The sequence below is a fragment of the Protopterus annectens genome, chromosome 6.part0 (assembly GCF_019279795.1).
Source record: "Protopterus annectens isolate FY-2018-M chromosome 6.part0, PAN1.0, whole genome shotgun sequence".
Lineage (NCBI taxonomy): Eukaryota > Metazoa > Chordata > Ceratodontiformes > Protopteridae > Protopterus > Protopterus annectens.
Genome location: NC_056737.1, coordinates 420,196,816 through 420,220,681, shown reverse-complemented (window position 1 = coordinate 420,220,681; position 23,866 = coordinate 420,196,816). Strand labels below are relative to the sequence as shown.

Here is a 23,866-nt window from a genome sequence, read left to right as displayed (position 1 = left end):
AGGAACACACAGAGAAGCCTGATGGGGATTCCTGCCTTTCCAGGAACGAACTAGGGGGCTGTCCCATAAAAAGGTCAATAGAAGGGAAATATCTTGTCCTGGGTATATTAATGATATTCGTTTTCAGCACTGAGGGAGGTACTGGTTCCAAAACCTCTGGAAGAGTCACAGGAGGAGCTGGTACTGATACGGAAGCTAAAGTTGTCGGTACCGAAACGGTCAGCACCGAGAACTGTGGTGTTGAGGTAGTAACAACAGACAGTGCAGAAGAAGTTGGTTCCGCAAGTTTCTTAATTTTAGACTTCAGTTCTGCAGGAGCTGTGGGAGCCGAAGATTTGGGTTTCTTGGCTGCCGGAGCCAAGGGGGATGCTGGCAATGAATGCCTCCTCATTTGTCCATGTTCCAATTTTGAAGAAGGAGATGAAGGTGAGAAAAGATCAGACTTAGAGACAGCCTCTTCAAAGGAAGACTTTAAGCCTTTTAAAATCAACTGACAGTGAGGTATGTCATGGTCCGGGCCTAAACAGGTGACGCAGTAAGAATGAAATCTCGGTGTGGTATTAGCTTTCCACAGGCGAGATAATTGTTAACTTTTTCTGACATCGGTTAGAGCAAGAAAAAAGGATCCCCAATGGGGTACTTAGCTTTAGAAGACTTCAGGATGAATCAATTCGGAAACGAAAACTCAGGTAGTGGCCGATTGCCACTTGTGCAAACTGCTTCTGCTTCGGGCTCCTCAGCAAGAAAGACTGATGTAATGGCGTCGGCTGCCTGTTTTTATACCCCTGATGACCTGACATCAGTCCTGGAGCGACAGCAACCGACTGAGGGCTACCTGCAAGCAGATAACTCAAGTGTGATGACTGCAACAGTGAAACACGAAGAACATCTACACATTTGCAAAAGAGCTGTTGTACATAAAGATGAGAACAGCAAAAACCACCAAACTGTCAGCTAATTTGTGATGACTGGTTTGTTTTAGAGGTGTGTCTGTATTTGAATAATTTTAAAATGGAGCTAGTTTGAGTTGCATTCAGAGTTCTGATGATGTCTTGGTAACCAAAAGACTAAGCACTCAACTGTTAAATGCTTTTTATGTTTTTCTATTAAACGCTTCCTACGATTGTTTTGACGGCTCACAATTTGGTGGTTTTTGTTGTTCTTAGTTTTGTGTTTCTACCAACACTGGAATTCGCCATTGTTCTTAGTTCATAAAAGGTGGGAATAATAATCCTTCAAGAATACAATTCTTTCATACCTCGATAATATGCATGAGTTTTGAAAGACTGCTGTTAAGCAACTGTTTATTGATACCTCTATAGCACAAAAACGTTTAGCACAATGACTCAAACAGAAAAGTAGAAAGGGCTGTCAACAAGCTTAGGGAGCCTATAAGAAGGAAAACAACAAGGGATCCTGTAGAAGTATTAGAAATATCTTGGAAATTCTATGAAAGTCTGTATAAAGTAGAGAAATCTGGAAATCAAGAAAAAGGTACAAATGGAAATGTTTATGGAAGAATTAAACATGCCACAGTCAGAGGTAGAGGAAGCTTAATTACTTACAGTTAGGACAGGAGAAGATGTGATAAAAATAATGATGTATAACCAATCTACAGGAAAGTTCCCAGGAATAGATAGTATTCCTGTGGAAGTTGGTAAGCTAGGAGGGGAAAAAAGCTGATAAAGATCTGGAAGGTTTTGTTTAACAGTATTTTAAGTGGGGAAGAAATACCAACATCCTGGAAGAAAGCAGTGGTAGCTGTAATACCTAAAGAGGATAAAGCTCTATCAGATCTAGCACTATACAGCCCCATTTCAATTCTAAACCATGATTATAAAGCGTTTATGTCTATAATAGCTAAAAGAATGGCAAAAAGGTTGCCAAAATTGATAGATATGGATCAATGTGGTTTTGTGAAGGACAGGCGATCATTTGACAACATTAACAGAACACTGACGATCCAGAGGAAGCAGAAAGTAAGAAAATACCACTGTTGTTGGTGGATCTTGATGCAGAGAAAGCATTTAACAGAGTAAGCTGGGACTTTATGAGCAGAGCAATGGAAGCACTTGCATTTACTGAAAAAATTATAAGGGTGATTAGGAGGACATACGAGGAATTGGAGATGAAAATTAAAGTGGGACAGGTCCTCTCTGATCATCTCTGCTTGAGCAGAAGAACCGCACAGGGGTGTCCTCTCTCCCCTTTGTTATTTGTATTATATTTAGAACCACTGCCAAAGAAACAAGGAACTCAGAAATTCAAGGATATATAACTGGTATGGTAGTCAAGAAAGCTGGCTCTATTTGCAGATGACATTATTTTATACCTGACAAAACCAGAAAAGGACACTAGTGTAAAACATTGAGATAGTCTCAAATCTTTTTGGGATACAAAATGAATGAAGCTAAAACAAAGGCAATAGCAGTAAACTATGTAACCACGTACAAATTGGTTCAGCAATATCAATACTTATGGGGACATGATAAAATGAAGTACTTAGGAGCATGGATTAAAAATGATTCTGGTGTGGCAGCTAAGGATATGTGGGAAAAGACTAAACAAAAGAAAATACAAAAACTGAGAAAATGGAAGCTGTGTTATATGGATATCAATAGTAAGGGACAAGCAGTTAAAATGTTTTTAGTCCCATTAATCTTATACACAGATCACGCATATTTTTATCAACCAGGAGAGAAGTTGTGGACAGGAATTAATAAAGAGCTGAAGGATTTTATCTGGGAAGGGAAAACGGTAAGAGTCAAGTGGGATAAGCTCATTATTCCAGTAAAACAGAGTGCATTGGGATTACCCGATTTGAAGGGGTATTTCAGAGCAACACAGTTAAGGCTCCTACTATATAGCACAAGCAGAAAATTATAATTCAAAGTAGAAAGAGATGATGATGAAACAGAGGGGGAAGCTCAAGAAACAAGGACCGCCAGGGATTTTGGATGCAGACCTTTAAGGAGAACAATGATCACACAGAACACTATATTCATAAGTAGCAGAAAGTATACCAAGAACTAAGCCAACACAGGAATGGAGAAAGGAGATTCTGCTAATAGGGATGCAATTATGGATACAGACAATAGGCAAGAGACGGCTGGAATTTATTGAAGAAAACTGTAAAAGGAACCAAAGTATTGGGAGCAAATAACTAGAGAGGGAGTGGTAATATAATGGGAAGACACCAAGAACTTATTTGGACTGCAGGTTAGAGATTGCCTTCCCTATCAAGGACTGATATCAGAGTACAGACAAAGAGAAAGAAATAGGGGGGGGGGGGGTTCGTAAATAAAAGACCAACACTGGTAGAGGTTTTAGTAGAATCTAGAACAGAGACTGCCATTAAGAAAGGAATAATTAGTACAGTATATACAATATTGCATGATAACTAGAACAATCGATCAGAGGAGGCTAGAAAGATTTGGGAAGACAGATTAGATAGGCATTTCACTAAAAAACAATGGCGGGATATAATTATGTCTCCCAAATATGCAACAAAGTCTAGAAGATTTAGGATCTTTGCTTGTAAGTGTTTACATAGGTATTTTTATACCCCAAGAAGACTCCAAAAATTTTTTCCTTAGGTAGACAGCAAATGTTGGAGGTGTGATGGGGAAAAAGTAGGTAACTAGAAACATATTTTCTGGGAGTGTAATGAGTTGGCAGACTTTAAAGATTCTCTGCAGACTGCTCTGCCAGAGACGCTGAGTGAGCAAATTGGTTTAACTAAGGAAATGATTTTTGGGAGCTATGATACAGAATCTGAATTGCTTAGACATAGTAAGGCCTTGCTGAGTCCAGTTATGATGGCTACCAAAAAAGCAATTACTAGAAAATGGAAATCAAAGTCTAAACCAACTTTACTACAAGTAGTGAAGATGGTAACGGACATAAAACATCTGGAATTGGTACCTTTAAAAAACAGTAGGAGCAAATTACATAGGAAAAAAATGGGTAGCGTGGGATCAATACATGCAGAGGAGGAATGAGGTTTCAAAGAAGGCAGGAACTGCATGAGCTATGGAATGGCTGAATGACTGACTAGATATATTATAAGTGATTACAATACTTGCAGCTACAATTGTGGTGGCATGGTCTGTAATGTATGTTTGCAACTGAGGTTGAGTCAGTATGGTTTATTTTCATTTATATAAATGTAAGATTGCCTAAGTCATACATGATAATTTAATCAAGCTTTTCTTAAACAAGAAACAAGCCATTCATAATACTTTATGCATCAGCCTAGAAGCATCAGTCAGTCTACTCACATTGTATAAATGATCAACAGATTTGAAAATATGCATCTTCTATCTTGCAATAGCAAAAAAGCTTACAAGCTTACAATACTTGTCCAAGGCAGCTTGAGCAATGCAACCTTATAGCTGACTGAATGCAACACCCCCCCCCCAACCCAATCCAACCAAAAATACTGCATTATTCATTTAGTGCAGAACTATCCTCTTGATATAAGGATGTCCATATACATATTGATCCCAAGGACAGCTCCCACATTATCTGGCACACTAGTGTAATTATTTGTGTGATAAAAAACATGTATAAAATACATTGTGTAGCATTCATTCCTCTTAACCTACAGACACTGAACAGAAGTACAAATGCCCTTGAAAAGTAGGTACATCCAACCAAGAACCTGGGCACAAAAGTGGCATAAAATTTGTATGCTGAATAGTACACAACTCTACCCGCTTTCAATAAGACTCTAGGATACATCATCAGAACACAACTTTAGAAAATGAGTATCAAAACAACACAAACGTTTTATCAAAGACACAATGCAAAATCTATAGACTTAACAGTACTGCAAAAGTCTACCTCACAAAATCATTTACTTTTTCCTTAAGATCTGGATCTCCTTTAAATTATGGTGCCATCAGTATGTTAGCTTACGCTAGTCAGATTTCCTGTTTAATAAACAGCTTCAAAATCATGCTTGATGGGGGAGGGGGTTCAGAAAATCTAGTGAAGAGGTAAATCAAGCCAGACAATAGGTACATTTAACCACAAGTACAATTATTTTTAATAATCATATGAAGCATTAAATCAAGCCTTAAAACTGTTATATTCCCCAGAAACAGGTACAGCATTGAAGTCTGTTGTGTATATATTTTTATATACAGCTTTGTACATCACTAAAAGTTTTACACTCAGTCATCCTTGGTGTGTCAAAGCTGTTAAAATTCCCCTAAACCCACCATACTTGTACTACTCACTAAAATGTAATACAAAATTTTACAAAATGCAAAAGCAGCACAAAGGTGCAACTACACAATACACTAGCCCATCTAAAACAGCCCCATACCAATTCTGCAAACATCCAACATAAAAGGTAAAACAAATGATCTCCCACTTCAATGTTTTAAAAAGCAATCTTCTAACTTTGCACTCAAAATATAGACACCCCCCCCCAAAAAAAATGTACTGCCTACCTAATTCAACCCCTGTGAATATCTTCATATCTGAACAAAAAATCTGTAATAAAGGAATAAAATATATACAAAACACTGATCATAGCTAGCCAAATGAAACCAACAACTGTCAAAATAGACCTGATTCTAAATGAACCAATTAAAAGGCACATAAAAACCCTCAAACTAATAAATCTTAATAGAACCCTTAGCTCACTACAAAACAATTAGAAATAAGGTTCATAAAATCAAATGTACAAGAAATGATGAGGTCTTAGTCAAAATGTCATCCTCAAACTCAAAGACTAAAATGAAAATCTTTAATATAAGAGCAGCAACATGACACTCTCGTCAATATACAATTCGTAAAGAAAAAAGTGGATCTATGGTTCAGAGGAAAAAACTATGAAGTATTTTAGGACATACAAAAATGAAAATCTGACTTTTAAGATGTCTTATGTGGTTTGAAGCCCTCTAACAGCATTGAAACACATTTCTTAAGATCTACAGTATAAAGCCACCCCTATGAGGCAGTCCATTCAAAAAAACCTATACAAACGACTTAAAGCCCAATCAGTATAAACCTAGCCAATTAACACAGCATACTGAAGTCTATGGAAAATGCTATACAGCATTTAAAAAAAAAAAACAGAAAAAATGCATAGATGGAATATGTAAGACTCTGGTCTGTATGAGATGTGAAACTTCTTATTCTGCAAGATTATGGCCATGATTTGTGGCTTCGATACTCACCATAAAACTTATTTCCTAAACACAGGTCATATTTCATGTATCACCATAGCAGACCCACACATACATCACCTTATTACACATGCATGTAAATATCTCCACTAAAGTTCAATTAAACTATGAAAATAAACTACAAATACACCAAGCTGTATTTTTAATATGTTGCAAATTCTCAAAGCAGTCAGTCACTGCCCAATAAAGAAAAGGTCACATACTCATCACTTCACTTCCTTCTGAGTCAAGGTTACTTACCTGCATTTTAACTGCAATGACAGCAGAGATGAGTTCTTTATCCAGTTCCTTTAACATTACCAACTTTTTAAGTGTCAAACTGCATAACCTGCAAAAAAATAAGAAAAAAGAATCAACTCATTCTCTCTACTGGATCTCTGTGAGTTTCTTCTCTAACTTCCATAGTTGCATCCTGACACTTCTCATAAAATCTAGTTACACTGTCACAGTTCAAGCAAATGTCAATAGCTCTAGAACCATAAAAGGTGATGTGTAAATGGCAAACTGTTCAACACAATCTAATCTTTACAGTGGTTGCATTCATTTAATTCTAGATACTGAACTGTTTTTTTGAAGTCATGAAAATAAAGTAATTAATTACTACACTGCTTCTTGAGCACAATATCTCAGTAACCATGCTAGCTACACCTTGAGCTTTCATAAGAGGCTATGAAATGTGGCCTAACTGTGATACTCTTTGAAACACCTAAAGGTTTAACGAGCCATCTTGTACAGCACAGGCAAATTAAGTCTAACACAAGATATCATGCATATAATGCAATACTTCCACTCTTTTTTTTTTTTTTTTTTTTTGACAAATGGATTTAAAACTAATACTATGGGGGGATGACACACACCTGCATGTTTATCCTTTACTCTGTACCTAACAGTACACTAAACATCAGATATGTATATGCTTTAGGTTATGGAGAGCACACTTGCATGTTTATCCCTCACTCGACACCTAACAGTTTGCAAACAGCAGCTATGTATATGCTTTAGACTACTGGGTGGAAGAACAGCATAAAAAATACTCTGTCTATAAAGAAAAGGCCACTGCTTGTCAAATTACAAAGCACTCAGATAAACGGATTTAAAGACCTCTTACAATCCTTGAATTCCCTGGCAACACATCATTTAAGGGTCTCAGCCCTGAGGAACACCTCACCTTCTCTGACATCTCTAAGCTACTTTTAAAAAGGAGCACATTTCTGTTGTCTTCCCCTATGCCTAATAAAACAAAACTGAAAACTTCTTGGTTGCCACATACTAAAACTGCGGTAGAAGTATAAATGTGTAAATAGCAAAAGACATGGCAAAATTTTACCTTCCCTCCCTACTCATCCCTCATCAGGCCCATAATTGAGTACAATGCCCCTTTTGGGATGTACCTTACCAGACACCTGCAGCAACTGGAAAGACCCCAAAAGTACCTCACCAAGAGGAACAAAGGGCACAAACAGATGCCATATGCTGCCCGGTTAAAGAAACTCCAGCTCTACTCAGTGGCATACCGCCTGTTCAGAGGCGATCTGTGCCTGACGTATAAAGCCATGTCCAACCCGGAATTAATGGACATGCTGCACCTCAGAAAATCCAAATCTCGTCGAGCTACGCGCTCGAGAGACTTGAACCTCAGCACTGAAATAAATAGGACATGCTGGAGGGACAGATTCATAACCCAGAGGCTTCCCTTCACTCTGGAATAAAATCCCAGTCCAGGTTAGGCAGAGTCCCTCATTGACTCTCTTTAAGAGGAATCTTGATGAGTGGATGTGAGATCGTAGGTTTACCCCGGGTATCACTTCTGTGTCACTGTTAGACAGAGGCACAGTATACTAACCTCGAAAAAGGGCATAGCAAAATAAATTTAAAATGGGTGGCGAAAGCCAAACACATTCTGGCTAGGCTTATAAATGCCCTAAGGCAGATAGCCTAGTATGAACCTATGAACCTAAAAACATGTACATCATACTACTGCAAAGAGGAGGAAAAAAAAAAAGACCTGAAAGTATAAAAAGCTGGTATGGTAACTGAATTTCTGCAGAGTCATTCTCCCCAAATATCTTATGAAATGCAGATGAAGGCAAATGGTGGCTTTCCTTGATCCATTACATAAGTAATACTTCTTCGTGATCACTGGGTATATAGAAAATAACTAGGAAAAGTGCTTTAACTTGGGTGGGATAGGATGGGGCAGAAAAGCACAGCCACGATGTCTAGATAAGGAAAAAACACACAAACTTTAGGGAAACTGTCACTGCACTTGTGTATATATAAAAGATTGCTAACATCTGTAACTCAGTTTTCAGCACCATTCTTCAAAAATATCAATTACAGCTCTGAAATGCATACCTGTTTCATTACGAAATATCTATGAGCACAATATGAAGAGGGACAACAGAAATGGACATTCTGTATAACCTGAAAGCCCACTTAGGTGGTCTACAGTCCCCCTACAACTACCACTCTCTTGACCTACAGCTAAACCCTATTAATTCAGACAGCTAGGTGCTTTACATAAGATGCCATAACCACTCTTCCAAGCAGCAAACAAAACCACATGCACAGAATCGATGGACACATATCATCCACTTCTGCACAGACTGTTACCATAAAAGCCTCTGTTTTTAAAATGGCAACAGTCAATTGGAACCACATACTATGACACCCCCCTCCCCACATCTGAGCTGGTATTCAAAACTCATATCTAGGCCACAGTGAAGACTCTCTCTCTCCATGCCAAACAGGACAGCATAACAGTTATTCCTTTTTATTTTAAACTTATTGTCTCAGAAATACTCTAGTCTTGACACTTTTTAATAACTTAACATGGTCACTACAAATACACAACTCTCTAAGAAGGAGAATGTTATTTCCTACAAAATTCTCCAGAAGAATTTTCTGACTCATCGCTAGACTTCAATTAGTTGACAATTTTAGGTTAAAAAATGTGCAGCTCGATCTTCACTATAAATGTCTTGGCACACATGTACTACATTTAGGTAGAAGAAGGCTAATGTATTTTCACTGACAAAATGTGATTTCTATAAGGAGATGCAATTTGTACTTTTAATGTAATGTCAGCTTAAGGCATATTCTGACATATTATTGCACTGTCCAGTCTGAAAGTCATATTGACATATTACTGCGCTGTCCAGTCTGAAAGTCATATACTTACACCTTACAAAAACAGAATACAGTTTCGGAGCCTGTACACTCTAATGACCATATACATAGTTTTGCTAACATCCCTACCATTACACAGGGGGTTGCATATCTCAGACAGGTTGGAAACTTGTAGTATAAATTTTTTATATTCAGTTATAAATGGTACTTAATGTTGCATTTTTTAGGTGCAAGCTTAACAAAAGAACTGCCTCTGAGAAATTAAGCATTTATTTTGGTGAACCAAATCTAATTAACAGTTAAGGCTGCTGGAGACTGAAAGATGAAAACTGTAACAGGTAAACTGGGTTGTTCTAACAACAAAAATACATAAGACAAACCACAGGTTGGACCATTCTTTCACAAATCAATAACTTCATCTTGTTCCTTTTACACACAGACTTGGCACTTAAGAAAAGGCAAAGGAAGAAGTTACACACTGAATATAAATAAATGCTCTGGTGACTATTTTGCTCTTAGTCTTAATGAAAAACATTTCAACTTTACATACAACCCCCCCCCCCCCCCCAACAGGTATGTACACCCTGACTTCGTTGTGAAAGTTTTCTCCTTTTATGGTGGACTGGGATCTTGTGAAAACATTTATGCCCACAGTGATGTACATCAATTTGGCGCGTGCGCGCGCACACACACACACACACACACACACACACACACACACACACACACACACACACACACACACAGCCATACAAAACAGCTTGCTAAAACAAACAGGATAAGAATCACCTGAACCAACCAGAATATACTACAGGATATAGCAAAGAAAATGGGAGAAATATGCAGAAAAATTTTCACAGCCTGTGAGGTAAGATCTAAGTATAGCACTTTCCAGAAAAGGAAGAAAAATGATTGGATCTGGCCCGATTCCAAGACTGTTAGAAAGATAAAGTTGGAAAGAATCAAAGAGAGCCAAAAACAACATAGCACACAAACAGCTAAGGCTAGAAGAGACTTTGTGATGTGTCTAGATTATCTTCCTCCATTATGTCTGTCAGTATCACCCAATACAGACCAATTGCTAAATTTAATACACAAATTCTTACTGTAACAGTAAAGTAAAGACCTAATGTGGGTTGAATTACAAACAGTTACCATCAAAGTGGAAGATACCAAAGGATCACAGAAGCAAGACAGTGGGCAGATTGCATATTCCTACAGTACTAATTCTCCAAAGGCAGCTTAATTTTCTAAATCTAGAGACAGTAATGCCTGATGAAGATGCATACTAAAAACAATAAGTGGCCAAGGTATTTGTCTGCAAGACAGACATTTCTGAAACAAGAACTGTAGGCAGCTATTCCTCTTGTAGACTGAGCTAATGACTACAGCACATGTGCACAGGTGATTACATGAATGAAAGCAGAAAATAGAGCTGGCAATCCACTTAGAAAGTTTCTAAATGGCAACTGAAAGTACTTTCCTCCCTGATGCAAAGAAGGCAAGCAACTTTCCCCGTCTTCCTAAACTCACACAGTGCTTTAACGCATCAGCTGCCGGCACATATTAAGGGTGCAACGCCCCTTCTTCCCTTGGTCTGTTCCTCATATATAAAGATGATTAATGTACTGATTCAGGGACAGCTGCAAATCCACCTCTACAAGGAAAGGTGGGTTCACCCTGAGGGATACCATATACCTTTGATAGTTCCAACATCATTCTTCATTCACATACACACACACACACAAATATATATATATATATATATATATATATATCACCACACAAACGACCCAAATCAGAGAACAAATTATGTAAAATCCAACAGCGAAAAGCAGCATGCAACCCACAATTCAAAAGCGTCCTCTGAAGATCAGCTTCAAGTAAATCCACAAGACGATATAAAATTAACTGATTTTAATATATAACAACAGCAAGACAGGACATACAACGTAAGCGCTTTCATGGGCTTTCCCGCTTCATCAGACGTATCAACACAACTACTCAAACAACTCACTTACATATATAAAATATTTAAAATGCTTGATTAGTCAATTTGGCAATAAATTACAAATTTAAAGCGGTAATGCCTGCTAAAAAGTAAAGAGAATGTAAAGCTCATGTCACGCTGAACCAGAATCTCATTTAAATCAGTTAAAAAATTTTTTATATTCTATATATACAACTACTCAAACAACTCATTTGCATGCATAAAATATTTGAAATGCTTGGTTAATCAATTTGACAACAGAGTACAAATTTAAAGCGCCAATGCCTGCTAAAATGTAAAACGAATATAAAGCTCATGTCACGCTGAACCAGAATCTCGTTTGAACCAATCGGGAATTCATATAACATCAACAAATACGTTCTACTTTAATAGGGCAGCTCACAATTTTATGACGCTGTTCAATGTTAGCAATGAAAACGAACCATTAATAACTTCTATGCTGTAACTCCTTACCTTAACTTCTATTCTAGAGCAAATGACGCGTTCGGACATAGTGGCACTGTTTAGTGTGCTACAATAATCCAAACCGCTTAACAATTCATATATTATGTGGTACTGATACTACAATAAAACACAAGGATAATAATAAGCCAGGTTTAGTTTTGCCTTATGGTACTAATTTTGATAGAATTAAAGGAGCCATAGATAGTTGTTGGGATATACTATTAGTTGATGATAAAACCAAGGAATTGTTAGGTAACAAACCGAGATTTATCTTTAGTAACAACAAAACACATTTTAGCAGGCATTGGCGCTTTAAATTTGTACTCTGTTGTCAAATTGATTAACCAAGCATTTCAAATATTTTATGCATGCAAATGAGTTGTTTGAGTAGTTGTATATATAGAATATAAAAAATTTTTTAACTGATTTAAATGAGATTCTGGTTCAGCGTGACATGAGCTTTACATTCTCTTTACTTTTTAGCAGGCATTACCGCTTTAAATTTGTAATTTATTGCCAAATTGACTAATCAAGCATTTTAAATATTTTATATATGTAAGTGAGTTGTTTGAGTAGTTGTGTTGATACGTCTGATGAAGCGGGAAATCCCGTGAAAGCGCTTACGTTGTATGTCCTGTCTTGCTGTTGTTATATATTAAAATCAGTTAATTTTATATCGTCTTGTGGATTTACTTGAAGCTGATCTTCAGAGGACACTTTTGAATTGTGGGTTGCATGCTGCTTTTCGCTGTTGGATTTTACATATATATATATATATATATATACACACACACACACACAAGGCCTGAAACATTTTTCAAACAAACTTCAATGTTAATGAACTAACAGGTTCAAAAATGAGAGCTGTCAACTATTAAATTCAGGTCCAGAGAAAGGAGTGGGTCCCTGTCATACAGTTTAAAATAAGTATGCAATAAGGCATGAGGGATATGCATGGTACAGGTATTACTAGATGCCCAATGTTGGTCAGACACAAGCCCAAAGGGCATAACTTTGGACACCGATAAACATGTTGTGATCAACATTCAAAAGATCACTTCCATTACTCAGGGAAATGTACAGATGTGCATTGTGGGACATGTACATGCACCAGTGCATTGTAAGGCCTCATGGACTGTCTTAACTTCACTAATCAGAAGACATGTTGTGATGGGTCTTTACCCACTTTGCTGCTTACATCAGTTAATGACATTGTAAGGGAAAGTGCTAAGCAAAACTCTGTATCCTATTTAAATTTTGTGAAATATCATATAAGACTTCTACTCTATTCAAATTGGTATTACTCTTACTGAGAAATGTGTTTTTATTATTTATTTTATTTAAAAAAATCAGAATTAAAAAAAAAAAAATCACAAATTACTCTGAAAGTAAACATTTGTCTTTTCTTATCGTTTGCCAGGTTCACCTACCTACAATGCCTCCCTCGTAAGAGTTTCGAGCTTGCTTGTCACCTGGCATTTTTCTTTCTTTTTGACAGCTCCTAACTCTACAGCAACCTATGTGTGCATACTCTTGTCTGTGTTAAGGTTTTCATAACTCCCACCACAAAGAGGAGGACCTTTTCTTCCTCAAAACCTCTCCTGCTGCTCAAATGTTGGTGTCACAGTAGAGTAACACATCATCATTATGCTTACTGTAACTAAATGTATCTGTGTGAGCTGGGTCTTGCATCACTTATCACCTCTAACCTCCAAGTTATCAGCAGTTTGGTAGTAACCCATCAACCCCACCTCCGAAAAAGAGAGAGAAGTACACAGGCCACTTCATCTTTCATACCATTCTTGACTGGCTACCAGTGATTCAGATTAATTTGTGAAACAGATTCACTGGTGAGATGATCACACATTTGAACCACAAGCTGCCCATAAAGACAAAGGTTTAAACTGTTAGTAGTAAACATTTACCTTCCCAAAACAGTTGAAAACCACACTTTACAGTTATTATTTGTGACGCACAGTATTACTCCTTAGTAAAGCCAAATAAAGTACTGTTTTTTTCGCTTTTAATTTTTCTTTATTCACCATTTTTTTCTGTGTAATTATTTGGTGTTTCAGACATTTCAGAAGAATCAATCTCATATTTTCTTAGGTTCTTGGCCTTTGTCAAAAATGTTATTTTTTTCTTAGCCATCTTCATTTCAAACTGTACTATTTATTTGCTGTACCTCATTTTCCAAGGCCTCATCATACATTAGCTAGCATACTGTTAATTACTAGCAGTACCACATACTACCCAATGCAAAAAGTCCACTGTAAATGGAACCCATAAAACACTGCTGGTCTGCCAAAGGCACACACTGACAGACAGGATCGGGAATGCCATTGCCATCAAAACCATCACTAAATTTGAAATTATAAAACACATTCGACACACAATTAACACAGTGAAATACACCAACCAAGGAAAATAATTTTGAAGCTATAAGAATGGAAGATAGTGCAAAGTAATATGGGCTTAACAGAGGCATATGCTAATGGATGCTGGAAAAACAGCATGGTGAGACAGGAGGTACTTCATTTAAGAGGACCATCAACTGGTAGAAATAGGCTGGACATGTATGCTGAAAAAACAGATCCCCTATTTGTTAAACATCTGCAATAACCTTTCTGAAAATGGATATTTCCCCCATATTCCAAGTTTGAATGTTTGCTTTCTGCTAATTATGTAAAAGTAACATTGTTCAAACAGACCTGCTTCATGGAGGGATTTCTCATTAAACCCAAAATTAAGCAATCACGGAGTCGATTATAGGCTTCAGCTCACTGCACAGATGTGTGTGTGCATGTGTGTGCGCGTTTAGAACTGCCTCCTACAAAAAAAAAAATTAAAACTAGATGAAACTGGCTGTCTTTTCAAACTATTTACCTCATTCAAAAATCTTGTCATATCATTCTGGCTTCCACTATATTATGAGGAATCTGTATATTCCCCTGGAGTACTACAACAATTTTAGACACAGAATGTTACTTAACCTAACAATAAATATCCCCTTTCAACACCAACAGGAAGTGCTAGCTGCAATGGACTAGGTTTTAAGTTAGATGCTAACTAAATCAAAGCTGATTTGAACATTTCAGCAGTTTCTGGACTGCACTGTTCAGGTATACTTTGAAAAATACAATTAATTTACAAGGGAAAAACATTTCACATTTGCTATAATGTTATTTTTGGCTATCAAGAACAATCCATAACAAGACTCCCTCCTAAATATTTGCAAAGCAACTATCAAGCTCCACCCCTCCCAACCCAATTAAAGTGGTTACTTGCTTATCAAACAACATTCTGACATGCCTGCTACAGATACCATTAAATTTTAGTTACATAAACTGAAAAACTAAAGGCCACATCAAATTAATAATTTGACATATACCATATATTGAGCTTCCTAGGATGACAACAAGTAAAGCTTAATGTCAGTTCCTTAACAGGATATTTTTAAAAGCATAAACAATGACCATGGAATTAAGATCAAACGGCATACTACTGCCAAAGTACACTAATAGCTTATCTCTGAAACACTGTTTTAACTGAAGTATAAAAGAAAATTAAAGTCAAAATGAAATAGTTAATTATCTGTAGTATCTTGGGTAGGAAATGTGTTGAATATTGCCTGAAGGAAGCTGAACCATTACTTTTTCAAAACTAAATCTCTTCTAAACTAGGCTCCCAAAAATCAGAAAGATATTAAAAAAAAGAAATCTAAACAGACAAATAGTACGAAAAGTTTTGACCTGATGCAGAAAACCACACAAAAGAACAATTCAAAATATATTGTTTTACAAATGACTGAATTCAGCTGTACTCAGCAAAATGAGAACAATATATTCAGTTCTTAGATTAAACAAGTTCTCTGACAAAACTGGGAAGCTGCACAAGAATTTCAAGGTGAGCAAAACCTACATTAAAAGAAAACAGTGTGCAGTGTGGGTGTGTGTTTGTGGAGTGAGGTTGCTTTGTGGTTAATTGTTATGTGCTTCTCTACTGCACACAAACATTTGGAAGCAAGCCGGCAAAACAAAGCTATCAGCTAGCACTGTGGAGTAGTGACTGATGCAGTAGAGGTAGCCAGACTATTACAGCACCAGCACGTAATTGGGAAAAACAGCTCCCTCATTACAAAGGCATACACCAAAGTTCACTGCTACAATCATGTCTGTCAACAGACCACTTAATACTGCAATATATGCAAACAAAGAGGAAAAAGTTAAACAGGCTAACCACCCAAAGATATGCAAACATCAGAAATGTGCTCCCAATAAACATGAAAGGTGACAGCATGACTGTAGGAAAAGGAATAAAACCTCAATAGCTCATACAACCAAAACCAGTTTAAAAAAATTGTCATTTTTAAAAAAACATGGTTTGGTTTGTATAAGTTTTAAAACATTGCAGAATTCTTTACCAGCTATAAACTACAGAGGATTTACTATTACTCTAATACTCTAAAACAACAAGCTTAAGTGAAGGCACACAAGATTTTTTTCCTTCTCTTTGCCCCTGCTGTCTATTATTCCTCCCTGTCAACTGGCCCATTTGTTCTCCATCAGTGGGGCAGATGTGGGTATCTACACAAGAGATGTGCATACTAAATGAAATTCACCTGCCAAATGGCAGTCTGACATGGTTATTGCTTATCCTCATGCCTGAACAGTTACAGGTTCTTCCACAAATCATCTGTATACAAATCACATTTCAGAACAATGCAAGAACTCAAGACATCATCCCTACAGTTTCTTGTAAGCTGCTGAAAACCCTGGACAGCACCTTAATACCTTTACCCAACTGGTTACATGATCTTGGAGCACATCCCCCTACAAACATAGGACAGTAGTGACTTAACTGAAAGTCTTGCAGCTATGGAGAGACAGGCCAGTAGATCCACATGGTGTGCACATCATAACACTGCATAGGAAAGCCTGAAGCAGTAAGATAGGGACCATCTTCTACCATAATTTGCTCCCATGTAGCCAGTGAAACACAACCACAACAGGAACAGATAGTGGTATACTAATACTGATACAGAGGTGATTGCTTTGAGGATTTAGTGTTACAATGAATGTCCTTAAAGCAATTATACAATATTCTTTGAGGAAGACTCCTATATCATCTGAGCAGCATCAAAACAGGTAGTACAACTAATCCATCAGTGGACAACTAGGCACAGGTTCTCCAAAAACCTCTGCTGTCACAAAGCCCGACCTGGCTCTAGAATATGTATATAAATGTGTTACTCATCTGTATTGGTCCAAGCTGCAGTTTCATGTACTCGTACAGTTTTAGTTAGCAGATGTGGCAACAGGACTAAAACAAAGCAAATTTATTCTGTTTTCTAATCTTTTTATTGTCCTCTTAAAATGTACTGCTGCAGAAGGTTTCAGGTGTAAAGCAGTTCAGTTTTTTGTTTCAAAAGGTCCCCTACCATACAAACAGAACAAGTCGGACCTTTGAATATGCAATGCATACAATGTCCACTTCATTTCTTGGTGCTTATGAAAACAAGCATGGGTAGTTTAATGGACATGGTTCAACAAAAACAGATGCATTCTAATAGTAACAGATCTGCAAGAGAACAAACTCTGATGGGTCTCTGGTTGGGTATTTCTTCTCCACATATCAAAACTCTGGATTTTTCCCCATGTGCTCATATCAATGCATGTTACGTATTATACAATGGCAATGTAAACCTGTTAAATATGCATAATGAGTAATCCCTGCATCATGGGCAAAGAAGAAAATCATATATGCAGAGATTTTTTTTAATCTGTAAGAATCAGCCAGTTTTGAGGCAATTATACAAATGTACATTAATGTACTAACATTAAAAATGAATGGGAAAAAAACAGAAACAGTAAGTCATGTTTCACAACTTCTCCAATCTCACACAGTAACAGAATACTGCCAACCATTCTATGTTCTGTTACTATGTGAGGAAAACACGAGATGCAACCAATGCTGCAGCTTACCCAATGAACTCTAGTCATTTGATTTGAGATGTGAAACAGAAGACAACATTTAGGCCTTCAGGTATTTTTATACCCCAAGTAGACTCCAAAGAAATTTTCCTCGGTTACACAGCAAATGTTGGAGGTGTGATATGGACGAAAGAGGTAATTGGGAATATATTTTCTGGGAGTGTAATGAGTTGCCAGACTTTAAAAAATTCCCTGCAGACTACTCTATCATAAATAGTGGGTGAGCAAATTGGTATGACTAAGGAAATAATTTTTTTTTGAGCTATAATAGAGAATCGGAACTGCCTAGCCATAGTAAGGCCTTGTGGGGACTAATTATGGTGGCTGCCAAAAAAGCAATTACTAGGAAACGGAAATCAAAGGCTAAATCAACTGTACTACAAGTAGTGAATATAGTAACACAGATAAAACAACTGGAAATGGGGTCTTCAGAAAAGGGTAGGAGCAACTTGCATAGAAAAAAATGATAATTGTGAGAACAATACGTGCAGACGAGGAATGAAGTTTAAAAGAAGGCAGGATTTGAATGAACTTTGTAATGTTTGACTGACAGTGACTGGATAGATAAGTGATGTACAATGTTTGGAACTAACATTATATCAATATGGTTTGTTTTCATTTATATAAAGGTATGACTGCCTATGTCATACGTGATAATTTAATACAGATGTTTCTTGTTTAATAATAAAAAATAAAATTAGGCCTTCAGGGACAGCTTTTCTATTGCAGGTAGTTTTAATTTGAGAAATACTGCCAGAACACCAAATATATATGTGTTTGGGTGTGCATGCAGGTGTGTTTGTGTATACAGTGGTAACAATATATGCTGTCCTCAGCAATGATCCAATAAATGTAAAGCCAATACAAAGAATTATGTTGAACAGACTTAGGAGGGCCTGTAAATAGATATTTCTTTTACCAGCCTTGTGATCACACATCACAGGTGCTCATCAAAAGTGATGATCTTCTTTGTGGTGGGCAGTCTATGTACAAAAGCAAAGTACAGCTGCACAAACAGTGCTAAAACAATCACTGTTGTGGCTTGTTTTGGGAAGGCAGTGTAAGCAACTGACAGAAATATCGAAAGAAATACATTACTGTGCTTGTTTCATCACTTTCATCATAATCTAACATCAAAGCAGTACACAGAACATGTTTAATATTTTTCAGAGAAAAGACACTGCGGTGTGCGAGTACAGTGCAGTTATATGATCACTGCTGAATGATCAATGGTAATGGTTTGTTGAGAGTGCAGTGTGTGTCTGAGCTACAAATTATTATTGTGCTCATCATGCCTTTCACATTCTTCACAATCAAAAATCAAAAGTTCACACAGAAATTTAGCATCTTTTTTTTTCAGGGAAAACTGTTTTAAAAGATCATTTTAATCACTAACAGTTCTTGACACTGGTAAAATCAGGCTGCATGGTCTAAAGCAAGTGGTGGAGTCAAATTCAATGTTGAGCTGCATTTAAAATCTTTGAGGACAGAATTGCAGTCTTTAAGTGGATTTTTAATTCAAGTGTCCTACTATCATTCACTGAAAATATAAACTTTAAAAAGGGAACATACGGCTTTTGATACAGAAATACCAAATGCAAAGGTTCCTAGTCTCAAACTGAGCATTACTCTAGCCTTCCAGTGGGGTTATATGACCTCTGTTCTGGAAGCATAATTCAGCACTGGTCCAGCTTACATCATTAATAAAGAATCCTTCTGGATCTTTTAAGAACCGTGGGTATCATAGGAAAGGGTGGAAAAGCATACAGGAACATTCCTGTCTATGGGAATGAAAAGTCATCAGTCTTCCAAGCTTGTAAGCAAGCAATTCTGGAAAAAAATGAACTGTTCTGAAAGAAGGCAAACAGATGTATTTGATGCGTTTCCCACAGTTGGATCAATTCTGGGAAGACCCCTCCCATGGAATGTCTTTTCTTAAGGGCCTGTTCAAGCCTTGCTCAGCTAGTCAAATACAAAATTTTACTCTGAAGGGAATGTATAAAGCCTTAAGAGATAGACTGAGCAGAGCTACCTCCCCAGGCAACCATAGCAAGTCTGCAACAAAGGGGATAAGATCTGGTACCACTTGTTTATGTATTACATCACTGTAGTGTTGTCTGTGACAACTTGCATAGGTCCTGGGGAAGAGAGATGATTTAAGGCTTTTATGGCATTGATAAGTGCCAATATATCTGACATTTATGTGCTTTTTGTCTGTTCTTGGAGTTCCACAGACCTTACACTTTCACCCCTTTTGAAACTGCTTCCCAAGCAAATCTGAAGCATCTGCTGTGAAAAACTTGGGGGGGGGGTTGAAGAAAGAAGGGAAGACCTTGACTGAGAGATATCTGATCCATCCACCAAAGTAACTCCCTTCTGGTAAATTCCAGAACTGGAATCTGAAAAGAAAAGGGGTGACTGATGTTGAGTTCAGACTGATCTGAGGTACCACTGAATTCTTCTCATGTGAAGTCTGGTTAAGGGAATTACGAGAATCACAGAAGTCATGAAGTCTAGATTCTTGAGAAATTCCCTGGAAGAAGCCTTCGACTGGCTGGAGAAGTCCAAGAAGATTTCCTTGTACTGTTTTTTTCTAGAGGAAGTAAGGCTTTACTCAGGGATCAATATAGAAGACACCCTAATAAAACTAGTAACTGGGAAGGGATGACACAGGATTCCTGCAACTCCAGTTGAAACCACGGACTGAGCAGAATTTTCATGACCCAAGTCAAAGAATCCTGACAACTGGAAAATCTGCTTGCAAAAGTAAGAGAATCACCCAAATATGGAAAGATGCTAAATGCCTTGAAGCCCCACTGAGCAATCGCTGCAACCAGACACTTTATAAAAATCCTTAGCAAAGCAGACAGACCAAAGAATAAGACAGAAAACCGATAATGTGAGCCAAAGAAATGCCTGAATTCCTTGCAAATTAGAATGGGATAAATATCTTTTAGGTCCAATGTTACCATGAAGCTGCAAGAGGGTATGAGAACTAACAGGTTTTAAAAGGGTTAACTTTCTGAATTTTGTAATCTAAACAAAAAAAAAAGGTTGTGAAAAAAAGAGATCCAAGGACTGTGCCAAGTTTTTTCCTTCTTTGGTACCAGAAAAAGCCATCTGAGTTGAGGGCACAAGTTAAATCATCCTTGAGCCAATATTCCCTCTAAAATAGGAGGAAATGGATGCCTGGTTTGCAGGTTGAGGAGGAAACCCATGAAAAGGGGGAAGGGATTCACTTTGCCGTGTCTACCACTTTTGAATAAATCTGAGATAATATCATGCCACTGTGGAAAATGGAAGCTTAGACTGAGGATAACATTTAAAAGACTGTCAGGGTAGAAAGGGGGAGAGAAAGAAAAGGCAATGTCGTTGGTTCTGGGAGACTCATTTTTTGTCTTAGAGCCATACTGCCCTACTTTTTGAAATGTTGCTGGTTAGAACTTCACTGAGACTGGTTACTCTATTTCCTAGAAACAATCCTGAAAAGAAAGGAATGTTTCTACTCAACTTTGAAAAGGAGGACTGAAAACAAAAATGAGTGACCCCTTGAATCAATTCTCCTCTCTCATCAATCTTTTTAAAGTACCTCAACAGCAGAGGGCCCACACAATACACCTTTGTCCAGGAGAGAATTCAAAATCTCAGTGTTAATATCTTCTGGTAGGTTTTGAAAATGTAACTAGACAAACGTTCTCATAACTAAACCTGGAAACAACATCAGCAAAATAAGAGTACTTTGCATTTGGTTTCCTGGTCTAATTTAAGATGTTGTTACCTCAGAAGTAGGAAGATTAACAGTTAGCTTTCTCATTTTCTTAGAAGAAGCCAGTAAAATTTTAACATCATCATGGCAGTTCAAAATTCTAAAAGTTAAGGCAGCAAAAGAATAAACTCTCTACCAAATCTGTCAAAACCTATCCAACTTTGTCAGAAGGAAGTGTTAACATTCACAATGGGTCACATTTGAAAAGACTTGCTAGCAGAGTAAGTCACTTACTCTTACTCACAAGACTTACTCTCATTACTCAGAGACTTTTCTCTCATAGTAAGTGACTTACTCTGAGCATAAGTCACTTAAACAGAGAACAAGTGTTTTGAAATCAGCACAGATGTACACCTTAGTAAGTGACTTACACTGACAGCAGGTCTTTTGGAATTGGGCTCAATATGTTTATCAGTGGAAGACAAAGATATCACTTGTGTTAGAGAACAAGAATTTGTGCCTCTGAGGTACTTTATATAAACTATCAATCTTTTTTTTTTTTTTAGGCATAATGCATCCTATTAAGAATAAATCCACAAAGGCAGACAATACAGGAGGAAAAGCAGCAGGTTGAGGAAATGCTAGTCGTGACAAATCATAATGAAATCCCTATGTCCCAGCACAAGTATTATGTTCCCACCAAAATAATTGTCATTTTATTAAACAGCGTCAGTAAAATATGATTTATCTGGAGGGAAATCTGAAGAAACTTTCTTCAGAATTAGAATCTTCACCTTGAGCAGTATCAGTTGAAGAATCACACTTTTTTCCCCTGCCCATTTGACTGGAAATTATTGGCAAATTGTGTGGGAAATCAACTTCTTTTTCTATTGGAATGTAATGGTGCACAAGGATTTGACATTAAAAGCACAGAAAAATACCTTAGCAAATCTTCCCTGTCCATAGGTAAAGAAACAAGAAAAAACAAGTTTATGTTTCTGATTTTTCTTCCTTGGAGACTCATTCAAAGATGACTGACTGATAAAAGGATCAAGCACTATCATGGGAATTGGGTACCATAGCACTATCATGGGAATCAGGCACCATACCCCAGCTTAAACAGTAAACTTTCACCTGCTCCTTCGCTTCAGCCTGAAAAAAACTGGTTCTTCCTTGACCAGCGAGGGCAACCCAACAGTTGCTGAGGACGTGCCAATCTCCCAGCCTTTACTGGCTTCCAACGAGCTAAACCAGCGGGGTTAGTAGCAAAAGACGGATGGTTTGAGGATCCAGATTTAGCCAAAGCAATAACCCATCAGCAGCAGAAGCTGTGATAGAGTCGGCTGAACACCCAAAAACTGCTTAACAATTTTGTCTTGTAAATGGGGGATGCAAGAACCACAGAGACAGACAACTGCTCCATGTCCAAGCCAGGAAGGACTCCCCAAAAGTGGGTAACAGATCCTGAGTCAGTAAACCTTCTGACAGAATCATTAAGTTTCTGGGGTAAAAAGTTTGTATGCGTCTCCAAAAGCATCAAATCCTGCCCCCCACATACACACCTACTCTAAGCAAATAGGTAGATTATGTCAACAAAAAACAGATTTTTACACAGTTTTGTCAGACAAGCAATAGCACAAGTAAAATATCCCCTCAGCAACATGACAGTCCCACAAAAAAGCATTTCCTATCATAAAGTAATAAAATTCACAAAAAATAAAATTTTTCAGATAAAAAATGATACAGTGGAAGGTTTTCTCCAGAAAAGGAGTTGAAAGACTTGCTAGCCAACAGACAGATCCATGAAGCCTGAAGTAGTAAAGCACTTCAGCATGAAGAACACTTTGCACAAACTGCCTCTTATATGGTTCTTGAGCCAATGGCAGTTGGGGTGCATGGAAGGTACCCTAAAGCTTTGAAAGCTAGCCAATAGTCATATGCTAGGCAAGGCTATAACCACATAGCTTAGGCGGATGCAACAGTGACTTAAATGTTAAACACCTGTCTTTATATTCTCCTCATATGTAACCTGGGAGAACTGCTGTGACCTTTGAGGTGATGTCCAGTCTGGTTCCACATTAATATGTCTATGCCTACAATGTACCACTGGGGGAGTTATCACCAAACTGGGAAACCATGTTCTAAAACTAACTGTTAGTAACAGGAAAAAAAAAGCGAGATATTACATACCACTTTTAATATCAAAAAATAAGTTTGACCTTACAATCAGAAACAGTTCACTTCCACCAAAAATAATGTTGGAGTGTCACTTAGGTGACTGAGTATTAAACCAATCACAAGGGGGAAAAAAGCTGGTGCAGCTGATCAAAAATTAGAAGATCACACACTGACAGCTTTTTTTTCTGTGCGAGACCACAGAACA

At 37.4% G+C, this 23,866-nt stretch overlaps 1 protein-coding gene across 1 annotated transcript in view; it reads right to left on the bottom strand.

Moving 5' to 3' along the window:
• The window catches only part of PACS2 (phosphofurin acidic cluster sorting protein 2), a 1,734,969-nt gene that overhangs the window by 1,674,399 nt on the left and 36,704 nt on the right, over positions 1–23,866 (bottom strand). Inside the window, exon 3 of the mRNA XM_044073533.1 lies at positions 6,441–6,528. Coding sequence (XP_043929468.1) covers positions 6,441–6,528 — 88 coding nt within the window. The remainder of the gene's footprint in view (positions 1–6,440; positions 6,529–23,866) is intronic.